Source organism: Amblyomma americanum, chromosome 5 (assembly GCF_052857255.1).
Source record: "Amblyomma americanum isolate KBUSLIRL-KWMA chromosome 5, ASM5285725v1, whole genome shotgun sequence".
NCBI classification, from domain to species: Eukaryota; Metazoa; Arthropoda; class Arachnida; order Ixodida; family Ixodidae; genus Amblyomma; species Amblyomma americanum.
In genome coordinates, this window is record NC_135501.1 from 127,000,690 (window position 1) to 127,015,903 (window position 15,214).

The 15,214-nt window shown below is 46.2% G+C and overlaps 1 protein-coding gene across 1 annotated transcript in view; it reads right to left on the reverse strand.

The window, feature by feature from the left end:
* Window positions 1-5,119: 5,119 nt before the first annotated feature.
* CLS (cardiolipin synthase) overlaps window positions 5,120-15,214 on the reverse strand; it is a 37,162-nt gene continuing 27,067 nt past the window's right edge. The window contains exon 7 of the mRNA XM_077665255.1: window positions 5,120-9,960. Coding sequence (XP_077521381.1) covers window positions 9,870-9,960 — 91 coding nt within the window. The 3' untranslated portion in view covers window positions 5,120-9,869. The remainder of the gene's footprint in view (window positions 9,961-15,214) is intronic.

Sequence of the window (15,214 nt, forward strand, 5' to 3'; positions counted from 1 at the left end):
TTCAGGCACGCGTGTATCAGCTGTAGACTACCACCAATAGCACACAATGAAAAGATTCTGGTCTGAGTGAACTATTCATTGCTTATAATTTATCCCTTTGCGCTAATAAAACTGACGATCTCATATTCAATGCGTTTATTTTATCCCCTTGTCCAAACCGCTGGAGTGAAGCGAACCTCGATCATGCGCCTGTATACAAATGAGCAGGATTATCCTTTACACCAGTCTTACTGCAGGGCTTTCCCGAGACGGGAAAGCAGTGCCAGCGAGCGAAGCAGTGAGACTAGAACAAAGTCATATTTTCTCGAACCTCAAAGCGAAGAGGCGTGCCGGCCGCGTCTGGGTTGTCATCCGGCTTCGACGTATGCGCTCGACAGTCGCTCAAATCTATGTCTGAACCTCTCCGGCTAGATTTCTTCGCGATGTACCTTCTCCTGGCCGTATTCGCTTTCACATCGGTGCCCACGTCTCGACCACGGTCATGCGCGTTTTTCCCGTCGTCGCCGGCCCTCTGCGCTGCGCTCCTCCCCTGGCTGGCGTGCTTGGAGTCCAGCTCGAGCACGGCGCTGCCGCTGCCCCTCCTGGTGGTACGCGGCCGCAGTTGACCGTCGTTCCTGTCCAGGAGCAGCATGGGCTCGCCTCCATTGGGCATGGCCGTCTCTCCGTCGTCCGGCGTCACGTCTAGCGCGCCGCGGGATCGCGTTATGGCCAACGTGAGGGCGAAGGCGAAGGAGCAGCCCAGCGTCGCGCAGGTGAGCACAAGAAGCAGGAAGTAGGGCAGGCTGTTACGCTTGCGAGCGCCGCCGCCCCCTAGGCTGCTTCCGAGCAGCAGCTGGCTCTCCTGGAAGCTCAGGGAGCGGTGCGGAGAAAACACGAAGCGCCGCGCCGGGCATCGCATGGGAGGCCTGGGAGCCATCCCGTGGGCCAGGAGCAGTTGGCCGTCGGACGCCATGGGAGGGCCTGGGGAAAAATAGCCTAGACGGTGTCTTGCTGGGTTGCGCTGGGGTGGCGAACAGCAGCTTCGATTTCTTCTTCCTCCTCCTAGCTCTGACGTATGTATGTCGGGAGGGAAGTGTTCGCCGAAAGTTAGCACAGGGACTGCCGTCATACGAGATATTGGCGTAAAAGATTTGCCAGGCAGAAACTAAAGCAGTGAGAAAATGATACCCACTGGACCATAAATGTCCGGCAGACATCCAGTTCAAATCCGAACGTCCGTTACCAACTTTGGACGTCCATGAGATGTACAGCGGACGTTTTGTCGGTAATAAGCAAGGTCCACTGTTACAGAGACAACGAAGGTCCTAGGGATGTCCGCTGCTGGACGTCTATTAAAAAAAGTGAACGCCCCGAAGATTCGCTCTTGTGGACGCATGGGCCGGTCTCTATGTGAATATCCACCGGCCGTCCACTACTAGTCTACAATGTTTACGCGCACGCGATTTTTTCCTTCACCTGCTTGTCACGTGGCTCTGAAATAAATATATCCTATTTCATTAATACTTTTCAATGCACTTCGCACTGTCCTGAGGAAAAACAACATGAAAATTTACTGCACTGTAGTTTGGTACGGCTCCTGGTAGTTTGGTACGGTACCCCTCATGTCCCGAGGATTCGCTCTTGTGGACGCATGGGCCTGTCCCTATGTGAATATCCACCAGCCGTCCACTACTAGCCGACGATGTTTCTGCGCACGCGTGGACGTGGCTGGAACTAACGGCGCTACAGTAACGCCTTTATTAAAGCCCCTTGATAATATGACTATCAAGGGTCTTTAGCTTTTCTACATATCTCGCGCTTTGTCTGCAACGCCTCCGTAAAGACTGGCGGCGCCGCATCAATACCTGCAGGTAAATTCATTTTTTTATGGCGTGAACAAACAAGAATGTGGTGAGTTGGTGCATGGTGAATATACCACGATTTTTACAGGGCACAAGGATGCACACACTGAGGGTGGCACAAACGACATGATACTAGAAGAGGTGCGCTTCTCCTTTTTAAGTGTTGCGTGTCCCATGCCATCCAGGCAGTTTAGTTTTTCACTGTGTTCTTTGCGTAGGTTATAGCACTTAACACCAATCAGATGTAATGGCAGAACTATTCAGTGTACAAGCACCGAGCTGTGCACTACCATGCCACATATGCTGAAGACATGATGCCAGGCGCTGCAAACTGAATAGGAGATGAATCAGTGCTTTTTGAGTCCGATGGTCTCTACCTTCTGGAACTGCTGCCTTCAGTGCAAGGACCTTGCTCTTTTTTCTACCACGTGGCAGTTGTCTCTGATAAGCAGCTGGGTTCCTACTTCGCCACCTGTTCGAGATTTGTTGAACACCGGTCTGCATACACAGATATTTATGCCGCCTGCTACTACAGCTACCACCTCGTTAACAACAGCCTTCGAAATTATATTACTCTACCTGCGGACAGCTCTCTTCACGAGTAGAAAACTACACACCCCTTCCATTTTCATCGTGTACATAGCTTCATGTCGCCAGTCTGCGAAGGGCAGCGTCACAATCTCCAAGTCATTAAGCGTCAGTGCAGACGTGACTGGTCTCAGCAGAGCAGGAAAGCGGCGCTGACTCATTCAAATGAGTGCATACGAACAGCTGGCTTGAAGATGATGTAGTATACTGCAGTAGCCCTTGCAAAAAAAAAGGCGACTTCCGGTCCAATTTCTGGCGTGCAGCTCGAATAGCAAAGGCCTGCAAGTTTTCCTTCCTCCATGGATCCAAAGAAAAAGTGGTGTTGAAAAAGCAAGAGTGGTCTCCTTACGAATACAGCTCGGTATCCCATCAATATACAGCCAACTTATTCGTCCTCGGTGTCCTTTAAATGGCAATCGCTGCAGAACGCATTCATCCCCCTGTTCGGTGAACTCGTTTCGCATCAGTACCTCTGTCCGAAGATAAAATGTGGAGCTAGTTTCAACGAGTGACAGTCGCCTTTTGGTGTCATCAGTTTTAGCGCAGCCAGACAGCCGTACGGCAAATACGAGTAACACTACGGTAGCGTGTTACCGTTACTGGCGTTTCTAGCCACATCTGTCGCATGGTAGCAATTGCCGTAGTTGTGTTACTGCACAGTGGGGCTAAAACACTGTATGCATAGAGTTAGTGTAGATTCCCAGAGTTGTGCGGTATGCTATATTGCTCTCCCAATTAAATACCCAAATTATGAGGGAAAGCTCTTGCAGCATGAAGCAGACTTGGTGCAGTGGTTAGAACAAGTGCAGGCTCCATCCACTTGTTTCTGGCTGCCGAACTTGCTTTATTCGAGCCATACTGCATTGCTGCTGCATTGAGTAACACAGCTTGCTAGTAATGCATCGGCTGCACCAAGACCCGTCTCGGTGATCTAAGAACAAAATACTCGCCATGTGGATGGGTAGCGCCATCTGTTGTAAATGCCACAAATCACAAGCGTATCTTTGAAGAATTAGCGAGCACTTGTCAGAAAATTGTGTGTTAAGAAAACGTCGTTTTCAATGAACATGTGCACTGGGACAAAATAAAATGCCCCAGAGCACGAGAACAGTACGTGCACCAATGGGCTGTCAGCAGCAGCCTAGTGCTAAGCGATGTGGAGGAGCTGGTTTCTCCGCAATGCATGGATGCTTTTTCAATATGTGATCGCATTTCGCCAATAGGTGCATGAGAGGCGAAGAGAAAACAAATGCAAAACTCTAGGAACATACACAGTAATTCCATCTAAGCAGTGTTGACAGTGTCACATAACGAATTTTTGATGGAATTCAGTGCAGAAGGCATTCGGCTCAAAGTGAGCTCGGAGAACTCGCTACACTGGGCTTGAACACACCTCAGGTGTTCCCGCACACAGTCAGCTTCCCTGTGCGACCAAAAATCATGTGCAATGCCTGCAAGGCATTACTTCGGGGCAATAATTAAAAGCAGTGCTGGCATCCAATTATAAAGAAACTGTGAGCGCGACATCTGCGGACACGCCTGCCACGGCGTGCTTTGCAAGCGCAGAACTTAATCCGCTCAATCGTGCACTCCAGAACAAACCAGACCACACCTGTGTGGACTAAGATGCCAGCATAGCACTGCACTTAATATACCATCTCTGAGTTCGTTACATCATGGCTCGAGGAAACACTGTTGGCGTACGAATAAGTGCACTGACTCTGCCTTGTAGAAGTGGCAGGTGAGGAGGCCAGGTGTATGCCACTATATGCTACTGTAAAAAGGTCCTGCCTGTAAAGTCATAGTATGGGCTTTTGCTTACAAAGAAAGGCAAATTAGGAGCCCTTTAGTGATAAAAAAATAAACAGGGCACTGTTAAAAAAGTGATGGACGATTTAGCGTGCTTAGGCCAAATACGAATTGGGTGCCCTCGCACTTCAGTCTTTACTTCGGTTTTGATTCAGGACTTGGTTAAGAGTGCAATGTGATAGCAGTGAGTTCTGGATACATTCCGCACGGATGGAAGTTGATAAACACAACATCCAAAGCAACGCACGAGAAACTGGCAGTTAAACACGTAGGATGTTTGGCTGTAGCAATGACGTAGTGGTCTAATGCAGTGGCCAGAAACGCTGATGTCTTCATGTTGCTAAGGGTTTTGCCATAAAGTGTTAGGCATAGCCTGCTAGCAGGTTGCCCACAACTAGGTTGGCAGGTTGTCACCTGCCAGAGGCTTTGGCCAGACAATCTGAGATGGCGAACTCTGAGAATGGGGGTTTTAGTGCTAGTGCACAAAACTTTCGGCCATGCATTAGGTTTGCAGACTGCTGTCAAAATCAATTCTGAATTAGTGTTGTTCTCCACGCAGCAGCGTGCCCCAAACGTGACACTAAACTTGCTTGTCTAACACTCGTATGAGATCCCCCTAGCAGAATTCCTTTCGTCTGCTCTCCTTATTTTCTCTTTCACTTTCCTTTACTGTCTTTTCCTCTTTTCCCATGCGTGAGGTAGAAAACGCGACCTCAGGACAGTAACCTCCCTGCCTTTTACGAGTAGCATTAGAGTTGTCACACTAAAACCCCGCCGATGTCAGAGAGAAAATTCACAAGTTGGTCGAAAGGGGTCGCATGACCTTGTGACATCATCACAGCCCTTCCGACTGCTCAAAACGTCACGTGACCTTGTGATGGCATAAGCTGCCCATCAAGTTGTGAGCAATTTATTTTCTGAACAGCAACCTAGATCGAAAATCGAAATAAAAAATCAGAAAAATAAGTGATACAGGCAAATGTTGGCAACGTCATAGCACAGCGGATACCTGCTACTGCAGCTAGCAGTCCGAACATGGCGGTAGACAGGCTGAAAACTGCAAAGAAACTGCCGCAAAGACACAGTAGCTGCAACAGAGGCTGCGGCAAATATGAAATATAATGATACCGCATTCCACTCTTGAGGTCACTTAAGCATCACCATAGTTTCTTTATCTGTTTTGCACACTATTCAGCACCAATAAGCAGGATATCGAAAAATTACTTAGCCTTCTGCTAGTTAAAACTCGCATTATTTAGTGCATGAATAGGTGCTTCGAGTGTTCAAAAACAGCAACAATAAAGAACATTTGTGAGCAAAGTGCAACACAAAGAAAAAAGTGTGAAATAAAAATGCACAAAACAGCTTCTGTAATGTACACCCTGCACATGTTTTGCTTTATTGTGCGTTCACATTTTAATGTTGAGCAACTAGAATTGAGGCCTTTTCAAAAGAGCCATATGAGGAATTTGTGCACTCCCAACTTTTGTTTCAAGCTATGCAATACTACTACATGCGTGAATGGCACAATGGCATAATTCTGCGTATCAAAAATGCAAGATCCATGATGAAATGCCTCAACTGAGACCACCACTTACAAATGAACCTCTGCAAAAGGCCAGCTAGAACAAAAGACTAGTCGTGAGCATATGAGAAAGAACCAAGTTTGAGCATTCATTAACTGATTACTCCATAATTATATGTGACGAGGACATTTTTCTCCTGCTTTCTAACTGCTTTTCCTCCTGGTGATTAATATCCGAAAGTCATTTTTAAATTTCGTGAACAAAAATCAGAAAATTCGCAATTTTGGTGCAAAAAGTTTGTTCCCTCTCATACTGCTCACGACTTAACATCATTGTGCAATGCTTAAAAGACAGCTTGAGACATACTTGCTGACCTTTCACAAGGTTTACATCCTTTTCCAGCTGTTGAGTAAAGTTGCTTTCCTTACAGCAAACAGGATAAGATGCCAGCACTGGCTGGCTTCCTTGCACAAAAATAAAGTGTCTTCGTGAACAGTCAGAAAAGCTGACAACGTGTAAGCTGATGACACAAGCTGTTGCGAGAGGCGGCAAGGCCCAATACAGAGGAAAGTGGCAATTTAAACAAAAGGCATTTTGAGTTGTTTCTTGGCAGATACACTAGAAGCCAAAAATTACTTCCTGTGACAGTAATGCTTTCAGTGTTAGCCACTTGAAACAAAGCAGGAAATGATCATAACTTTAGAAACAAGTGTTCGTTTTCAGTTGATGGCCAGCCAATTACATGTTCAAGTAGCCATAAGAAAACTAATAACGAGTACAACGAAATGTTCCGTAGTTTCTACAAGAGCTGCACCTGCTGAGGGACTCATGAGAATTATTCCTGCTGAAAACTGTACCATTATTCCCCACCAAGGAAAGTTCCTTCCCGTCTTCCAATCACGGTGTCGGCAACAAATCGACACCATGGCTCTCACAACAGTTGGCCTTGCCCTGCCAAGTACTTGAGACAATACAGAAATAAAATTCCACAGGACAGCATAGCAGACCTCTACAAGCTAAGCCGTCAATGTTCATCTAACTCATTCCCACTGTAACGTTTCCTCACCAAACTACCGAACTCTGCCTAAAGGAGTGGGCACCTACACCTTCCTCATAAAGCTGCTTTGGCTTATATGTTCTCCAAGAGTAAAACAGTAACCGACCGATTTTTCAGACAAATAATTTGGACTTTATTGCCAATTTTTTTTTGCTCAGTAAAACGATAGTTTTCAAGTTCACTTATTTTTCAGACTGTTGGATTATTCTAACCATTTTTCGGGTCCCGCAGAGTCCAATGAATCAGTCGGCAACTGTACTAGAGCAAAGGTGAGTTCCATCGTCTCATGCTGTGTGTGATGCCTTCTGACGCAACCTGGTCATCCAATGTTCAATCCTTCCTTCATATTCTGACTAGACTTCCTAAGACTTGCCTCCTGAGGCGACTTCTCATTTTCCTTAACATTGCAAAAAAATAAAGGGAGTTGCAGAAGAAGGGAAATCGCATGCTTCACCAATGTTATGGAAAAAAGCTACTCCTTCACAAATGGGCCAGCAATATTAATCGTGGTTGCCAAATCAGGTTTTTCATTGATGTTACGGCAACCACTGTACTAGGGCACCAAAAATGCAGTGTTAGCCTAGCACCCTCTTTCTTATCTTAGCCTGAAATAGCACACATGGAGCCACTGAGGAGTCTGACAAAGGACGTCATGATGATAAGCGCAAGTTAGACACAAACCTCTCGATCAAATTACAGGTGAGCCATTAAAGGCTTACGTGTGGGCCAGCTCTGATTATTACTTTTACCAACGATCCCAAATCTTCATTCTCAGATGACAGTGATACAGTGGCCCACTGAGCCAGTGAAACAAATTACCTAATCTTACTCAATGCAAAAACTCCGCAGATCTGCCTGTTTTCAAGGGGCTCTTAATGTCAGTAACACAAAAGCACCTTCTGGCTTCTCAGTTTCATGAAACTATCGTCACAACATCCATCTTCAACAAAGCATTTTTTTGGGCACCTGCGTCTCACAATGCGCAACAATGGAAACAAAACAACCGATCATTTTTCCATCACAAATCGAAAGAATGAACACCCAAGTGCATTAATTACTTTTCATGTTCACTGTTGCAAAAAAGGGCCTCCATTAAGTTTTGATTCAAAAACATGCACGAGCTTCACATCACTACAATCCTTGCACTTTTTAGACAACTGAAACAACACTTACACCACACAAAACAATCATGAAAACGCCATGGAAGTTATACTACATATGTGCAATTTTCTTAGCTGACATCCAGTTCTGTTGCAGTCACTGAAAACTATATCTTCACAATCCGAAGCATTCAAAATCCACTGCATCATGACCTGCTTTGTGAGTACAGAAGAACAGTGCAAAAAATTGCAATTATCAGAACTCACCACACCACAATTATGCCACTAACAGGTACACAGTTCGTGTAAAATGTTCTGCTCACAATTTACACAGTGAATGAAATTGTAACTGCACAATGAAAAAACACAGACCTGTCTCTAAGATACAACACTAACATTCCTAACAGCATTCATGGTTTTTATTTTGTGCAAAACTTTGAGTGCATAACCCCAAAAATGCACTCAGAGCTTAGAACCACCAAACTTTGATATCCTAGTACACAATAATCAAAAATAATGGCAGCGTAATAATCAACAAGTCAAACATAATATTCGCCTCAAAGGCAGAACTCTCCACATTGTTCTGAACATAACCCTAATTTTGAGGCTAAGTTCTACCAGTAGAGACACTTGTACTGTTGAGAAAACGTGGAACCAACAAGAAATAACAAAATGCTGTATATATATATATGTAAAACGGTAACCACTTTTCGCTTGGTAACAGACCAGACCCAAGACTACAAGCTTCTTGCAGTTTATGGAAAGTGCTATAACGACAAGCACCAAATGAAGCAATGTGTCGTCCTACTCAGTGCCAGCACATTTTCGTTAAATTTACACACGACAAAAAGATCAAAATACTCACTTAAAATTTACCTACTTTTACATCTCTCAATTTGTAAATTTCTCAGGAAAATCATCATTTCTGCGATGAGCCACTGCAAATTCGCTTAAAGGACAAATAGCCACTCGGTTGATCAGTACAGACTAAATAAAAATACAGCAGAATCTCGATGATACAATTCTGGTTGATACATGTTTTTAAAATTCCCTGGCTGGAGTGCATTAGGTAAAATGCGCGTTCAAAATTCTGATGCTCTGAACACTCACCTACACCCTTACGGATGATACGAATGCATAAGCCGTGCCCACACTTTTGAGCATTAAGTGCTGCCCACACATCCACAATGCAGTGTTCACCAGTCATGCTTGGTTTGGTTTATCAGAGTTTAACGTCCCAAAGCAATTCAGGCTATGAGGGACGCCGTAGCATGCATCGCAAGTAGTGGGCAGTGCTCCACAACCTATGCATCACCGATGTTGTGAACACCAGTCACGCGATACAGACCACAAGTAGTGAGTGGTGGCGCGCGGCTGTAAACAAATCCAGTTAGCCATGTAAACATGTGTGCATTAATGCATTTCCCGTGTTTCTGCATAATGATCTAGTTCATTTTGAATGATATGAATTTCAGATGATATGAATATTTTTCGCGATCCCGTGAGGTTCGTATCATCGAGATTCTACAGTGTCCTCTTGATTTGTCAGTGCACAGCAAATACAATATCCAGTCAATTCGCTAGTGCAAGATAAGCACAATACCTTCTCGATTCATCACCCCACGGCAAATGCAATACCCTCTTGGTTCACCAGCTCATAGCATAGCACTGTCACGTATCCCTGATATTTCATCTTCAGGCCTACAACAAGTGCGCACAAAGACGAGCCAGCACTTTTAAGAAACCAGCCTAGCATTTCTGGCCACAAGCAGTCCAAACCAACTCCAGTAGCCGGACAGAAAGACAGCTGGCTCTGGGCCCTAATAACTTGCCGACACGGACCGTACATTCGTCGCTGCTCAAGCCTCAGGCAACCAATGACTGAAAGGCGCCTCCCTGTGTCTTAGACAAGTGGACGAACGTACATATCGGCAGTGTCTTCAAGATGCTATGACTTGTCCTTCCTGATGAACTGGTAGGCGTCCTTTGTAAACAGGTACGTCAGACCCGAGAGCACTGTTGTACTTGCAGTCAGATACCTGCAAGAAAATTCACACACGGAGCCTTAATATCAGTGAGCCTGCTGTAGCACTAATTAAAGCATATTATTAATTTCAAATTATGAAAACGTCAAGTGGCTACTCGTTACTTTCTTACAATATGTGTATACACAGACCAAGCTGTCATCTACCAAAAGAGAATTCACGATGAGAGAAATATCAGCCAGTTTCCTTAATTTGTCCCACTCTTTAGTGGCGAATACTCGCGTAATTCGTGCATTTTTATTCTTTAAATTAACGCTTCAAAAATGGGGGTGCGCTAATTACGCAAACACATCCTAAAAAACTTTACAGTGGCCATAACACGCTGGCCAAAAATAAGTTGACTTATCACCCCTACCACCCCACACCATGGTATGTAGCTCCCTGTGGAATGACGGCTGTCACAAAATTCGGCGCATATTCGAAAAAACGGTGCTGCGTGTAAGCAATCGCGCCCGCGCGCGGTAAATAAAACAAAAAAAACAGCAGGGAAGGACCCCCGGAAAACGCGTAACTTTGCGTGTGCTGCTGCCCTTTGCACTCGGCTCGGCGGCGCGGTGCCGAGGGAGGCATGGGCGCGCGCGGCATCGATTTCTCTAGAATGTCTGAGTAGTTTCTACTCATCATCGACGGAGAGGGCGTGACCTTGACAGCGCTAAAGTGATACCCTCTCCCCTTCGCTCTCGCGCCACCGTCTTCGCATCGGAAGAAGGACCCAGAAATTTCTCAAAGGCTGTCTCCGCGCTTGACTAATGGGGTCGCACGCCCAGCACGAGAAGGAGAAGGAGCTTGTGCCGTTGAAATTGCGTGTATGTGCACGCCTGCCTTGGCGTGAAGAACAAGCAGACGCGGACTGCGCCCATAAATGAGGGGCTTCAATCGCTGTCTGTTAGCCCAAGCCACCGTTTAAGCTTTCGGGAAGCGCGCCCGCTCGACTCCCGGGGAACATCACTCACCCAGCCACGGACCAGTGAGGCAACGTGCGCCTGTCTGCGGATCGGCCCCGCCATGCTCCTCAGGTCGTTGGTCTATCGCAGTGCCCGGTGAACAAATTGTGTTTTGTTGGTTTGTCTCTCTGTGTTAGTGCACTTTAGGTGCAAAGATTTTGTTGAATTGTTTCCTCTCTCAAGTGTTACCTTGCACGTGTTGCATGGTATTGGTGAATCACTTTGTATGTGCTCGTACAAGTGATTGTGAAATCCTCTGTATCATCTCTTTGCTGTATAAACTTTGTTTTGTTTTGTGAACCTTTGGCTCCAACCCATTCTCTGGCTTGCGACCAGCGAAAGCTGGGCACCAAACGACCAACCCCCTTGTCACTTGGTAGCTGGTCTCCGGCTGAGCTCGCCACACTGAGTCAAGGGCATCTCCTCTGTGACCGAGACCGCTACCACCCCACGCTCTAAGCCTGTCTGGGAGTGCACGTAAAAGTGCGCGAAGTGGTGACAACGGAGCATGTGTAGCTCAAAGCAGTAAACACGCAACAATACAATTGCAAAGCCAGCAGTCAGAGGCAAATAAAGATAAAGGCAATAAAACGGGGCCCGTGTGTGCGGCCCGCTGATTAATGGCAAACCTAACAGCAAAGAGTTCGGTAGCTTTGGATGCCATTACACGCCGAAGGTTATGGAAGTCCGAAGTGCTCGTCAGGGAAAGCGACCACCAGCGCGAACGAGCCAGGTAAACGGCACAAAATTCATCCCCTCACCCCTCACGTGAACCTTTCGCAGTCGCACATTCTTAAAATATTCAAATAAATTCCTAAAATATGTGCCGTCTATAAAAGAATCAGGCTAATCTTGATTCCATTATGGGTAAATAAAATATAAAGAGGGTGGTAAATTGCTGCCTTCGTGTAAGGGCTGCACTCCATCAAAATCAGCACCCCCACACACACAAAAAAAGTATGGTTCTAACACAAGTGTATACAGTAGAGCAGGCATACATCACATTTAGCACAATCCATTAGAAGCAATATGGTGAGATCAGCACACAGTTTTTCTTTCCAGTGTCGGCTATTACAGCCCCCCAAGGTCTTGTGGTCACCAAGCTCACAAAACAATGTTATTAGCTAGAAAGATGACAAGACCACTGCCAAAGGTCAGTGAGCCACAGATTGTGTGACCCATTAAGTGCATCACACATGATCCATGTTTAAATTTGCAGGTTTTTCTACGAGTGTGTTGCAGTTAGCAGTGATTTTATTGTTTCACACAAATTTAGAACTTGTCATGTCACAACTGGGCAACTTTTTCATGTTCACTAAGGAACGCGCTAAAACGTATTTCTCCAAAAAATGTGTTCAGTAGCTCATCCTTTGACACACTCGCGCAGACAGGTTTTGTCAAAAACGACGTTTTTCTTCTCCGTTTCTAGCGTGACGTGAATCTGTGAGGAAAAAAAACATCACATTTATTCTAATGTAACGCAACCACAATTTTAATACAACAGTCGACTTAGTGGCCGTGAAACAGGAAAAAAAAAAATTATGTAAATGTAACGCAAGGAATGGGACTGAAAGTTGTACTGAAAGTTGTACTGAATAGTGTACTGAAAGTTGGTAGACATTTATGAACGAAAATCCCTCAAAAAATGGCTTCCCTGTGGCTCAACTTGGGAAGGCATGATCACTCCAAGTCTTGACGTCACGCACGGCGCTGCGCAGAGACCGGCGAGGCGAAGGTGCGCGGCAAACACCTGAGACTCGTCACAGCTGGTTGCCATGGTTACGGCGCATACGCGAAGTGACTAGCGCAGACTGCCTGAAATGCGCTGCTAACTAGCCTAGAGTAACTTTCGCACAAAATACACCAATCAGAGAATGAGCGGCATTTATTCCGTGTTCAACCGTCACTTGCGGAGTATTCCAACTCCGAGCTGGTGCTGCGCTCCGGTGCACACTCATCCCACAAGAAGTCGTGCAGCATGTCTGCTGTTAACGCGCAGCCATTCTGTGCTTCCATCACTTAGCAGAGCAGCTCTTCTTCCAGTTCGGAAAACTTGCACGGACTGCCTTGGAAAGCATGCTTTTTTTGTAGTTCGTGTTCCTCAGTGCATCCTTTTACTTGCACCACCATCAGACGCACTTCATGGCTGTGTCAAATTTGCTGCCTGCCACAAGCTTGCCGTGTACGACAGCAAACTCCCAGCCATGTAGCCATTAAGGTGCTTGCCCGCCGTGCTAAAACTGCAATGCTCGGCGGCAGCAAGCGAAAGCCACAACTACGGTGAACTAACACGCTACCACAACTCCCGTGCCTTTGACAGCCACAAAAGGCTGGAGCTGGTGATACTGATACCGGTATGGATAGTGGGAGCTCGCGGCGGAGGAAAAAGTTGATAATGAGCCACGGCCTCTAGCACCATCAGTGGGCGGCACCTAGCAGCTGCTGTGCGCATGTGTCGCCTCCGCGATCAAGCGCACCATTGCTTGCAGCCGGAGATGATCGTGGAGGCCATGGCGCGTGCATTTCGAAGGCTATTCCTGCATGGGTCGTGGAAAGTTTGGGCGTGGCCCTTACATGGTTATTTTTTTTTTAATACTTCCTTCATGCATTTATAAGGTAATACAACAGTTGCTGCCACCACTACTGCACAAAGTTTTCAAGTGCCCCTTCTTTCTCAAGAGAGCGAAGCAAAATATTCACAGGTAAGACTGATAAAAAAGAAAAGCAGGAGGTCCCACCGTGGCATCACTGCATCGACCGTGAGCTTTAGAGAGGCAGAAACTTGGGCTAGTTGGATATTGTTTGAAATCATATTTTCTAGCGCTTAGTGAACACAAGGGACTAGAACACAAATACACAGGAACAACAATTCTTTTTTTGATAGATAAACAGATGGGGTGCTGACACATTTTGAACCTTCTTTATCAATGCACATAGCTTCGAAAATTTCCCGTTCCGATTGCGTTTTTAGTGTTCCTAGAATGCTTGTTTCATGCAAGATTGGTGTGCAGGGGACAGGGTCAGGGTCGCCAGGGTACCGTTCGATGAGACAGCGTTTGCAGTGCACCGCGAGATTCCCCCCCCGTCGATACGGATTCTGTTTCCAAGCGGTGCTCTCTCAGCCTTTCATTAACGCATCTTCTTGATTGCCCGATACAAGCCTTGCCACAAGTGAGCGGGATTTTATAGACAACACCCATTTTGCATGGTACGAACTTCCTTTGGTGGTTCTTAGTGCACATTGGCTTCCTTGCCTCGCTGTTCACAAGTGGGCACAAGCGCACTAGTTTCTTCGGGGCAGTCAAAACAAGATCAACGCCACACTTTTTCGCCACCTTTTTTTCCGCGCTGCTCTCAATAAGTCGTGCGAGCATTGTATCACAGAAAGTGTGAGACTGCAAAAGCTTCGCCTAGAGAACGCCGGGTTTCCAGAGGAAACTCTGACATCTGTTGCGGAAAAGCTGCTGAAGGAAGTGACAACTGGGAAGCAACATAACCGTGACGATCCCCAGTGCCGGACTCAGCTTGTGGCTATGCCGTATGTTCACAACATGTCGCACCATCTAAAAAAGGTGGCAAAAAAGTGTGGCGTCGATATTGTTTTGACTGCCCCGAAGAAACTAGTGCGCTTGTGCCCACTTGTGAACAGCGAGGCAAGGAAGCCAATGTGCACTAAGAACTACCAAAGGAAGTTCGTACCATGCAAAATGGGTGTTGTCTATAAAATCCCGCTCACATGTGGCAAGGCTTATATCGGGCAATCAGGAAGATGCGTTAATGAAAGGCTGAGAGAGCACCGCTTGGAAACAGAATCCATATCAGCGAGGGGGAATCTCGCAGTGCGCTGCAAACGCTGTCTCATCAAACGGTACCCTGGCGACCCTGACCCTGTACCCTGCACACCAATCTTGCATGAAACAAGCATTCTAGGAACACTAAAAACGCAATCGGAACGGGAAATTTTCGAAGCTATGTGCATTGATAAAGAAGGTTCAAAATGTGTCAGCACCGCATCTGTTTATCTATCAAAAAAAGAATTGTTGTTCTTGAAAGGTGGCGTTGCTACTGCACGTGTATGAATATCAGCAATTGAGATGTCATATATTGAATGTTTTTTCGATTAAACGACAGTTGAAGTCTAGCGTACGTCCTGTGTATTTGTGTTCTTGTCCCTTGTGTTCACTAAGCGCTAGAAAATATGAGCTTTAGAGCTTTGTCATGAAAAAGAAACTTCTCCCAGTCGCTCAGCCACGCAGCGAGTCATGCCTCCTGAGCGTCAGTGACTGTTGTTGGCAGCATTTAAA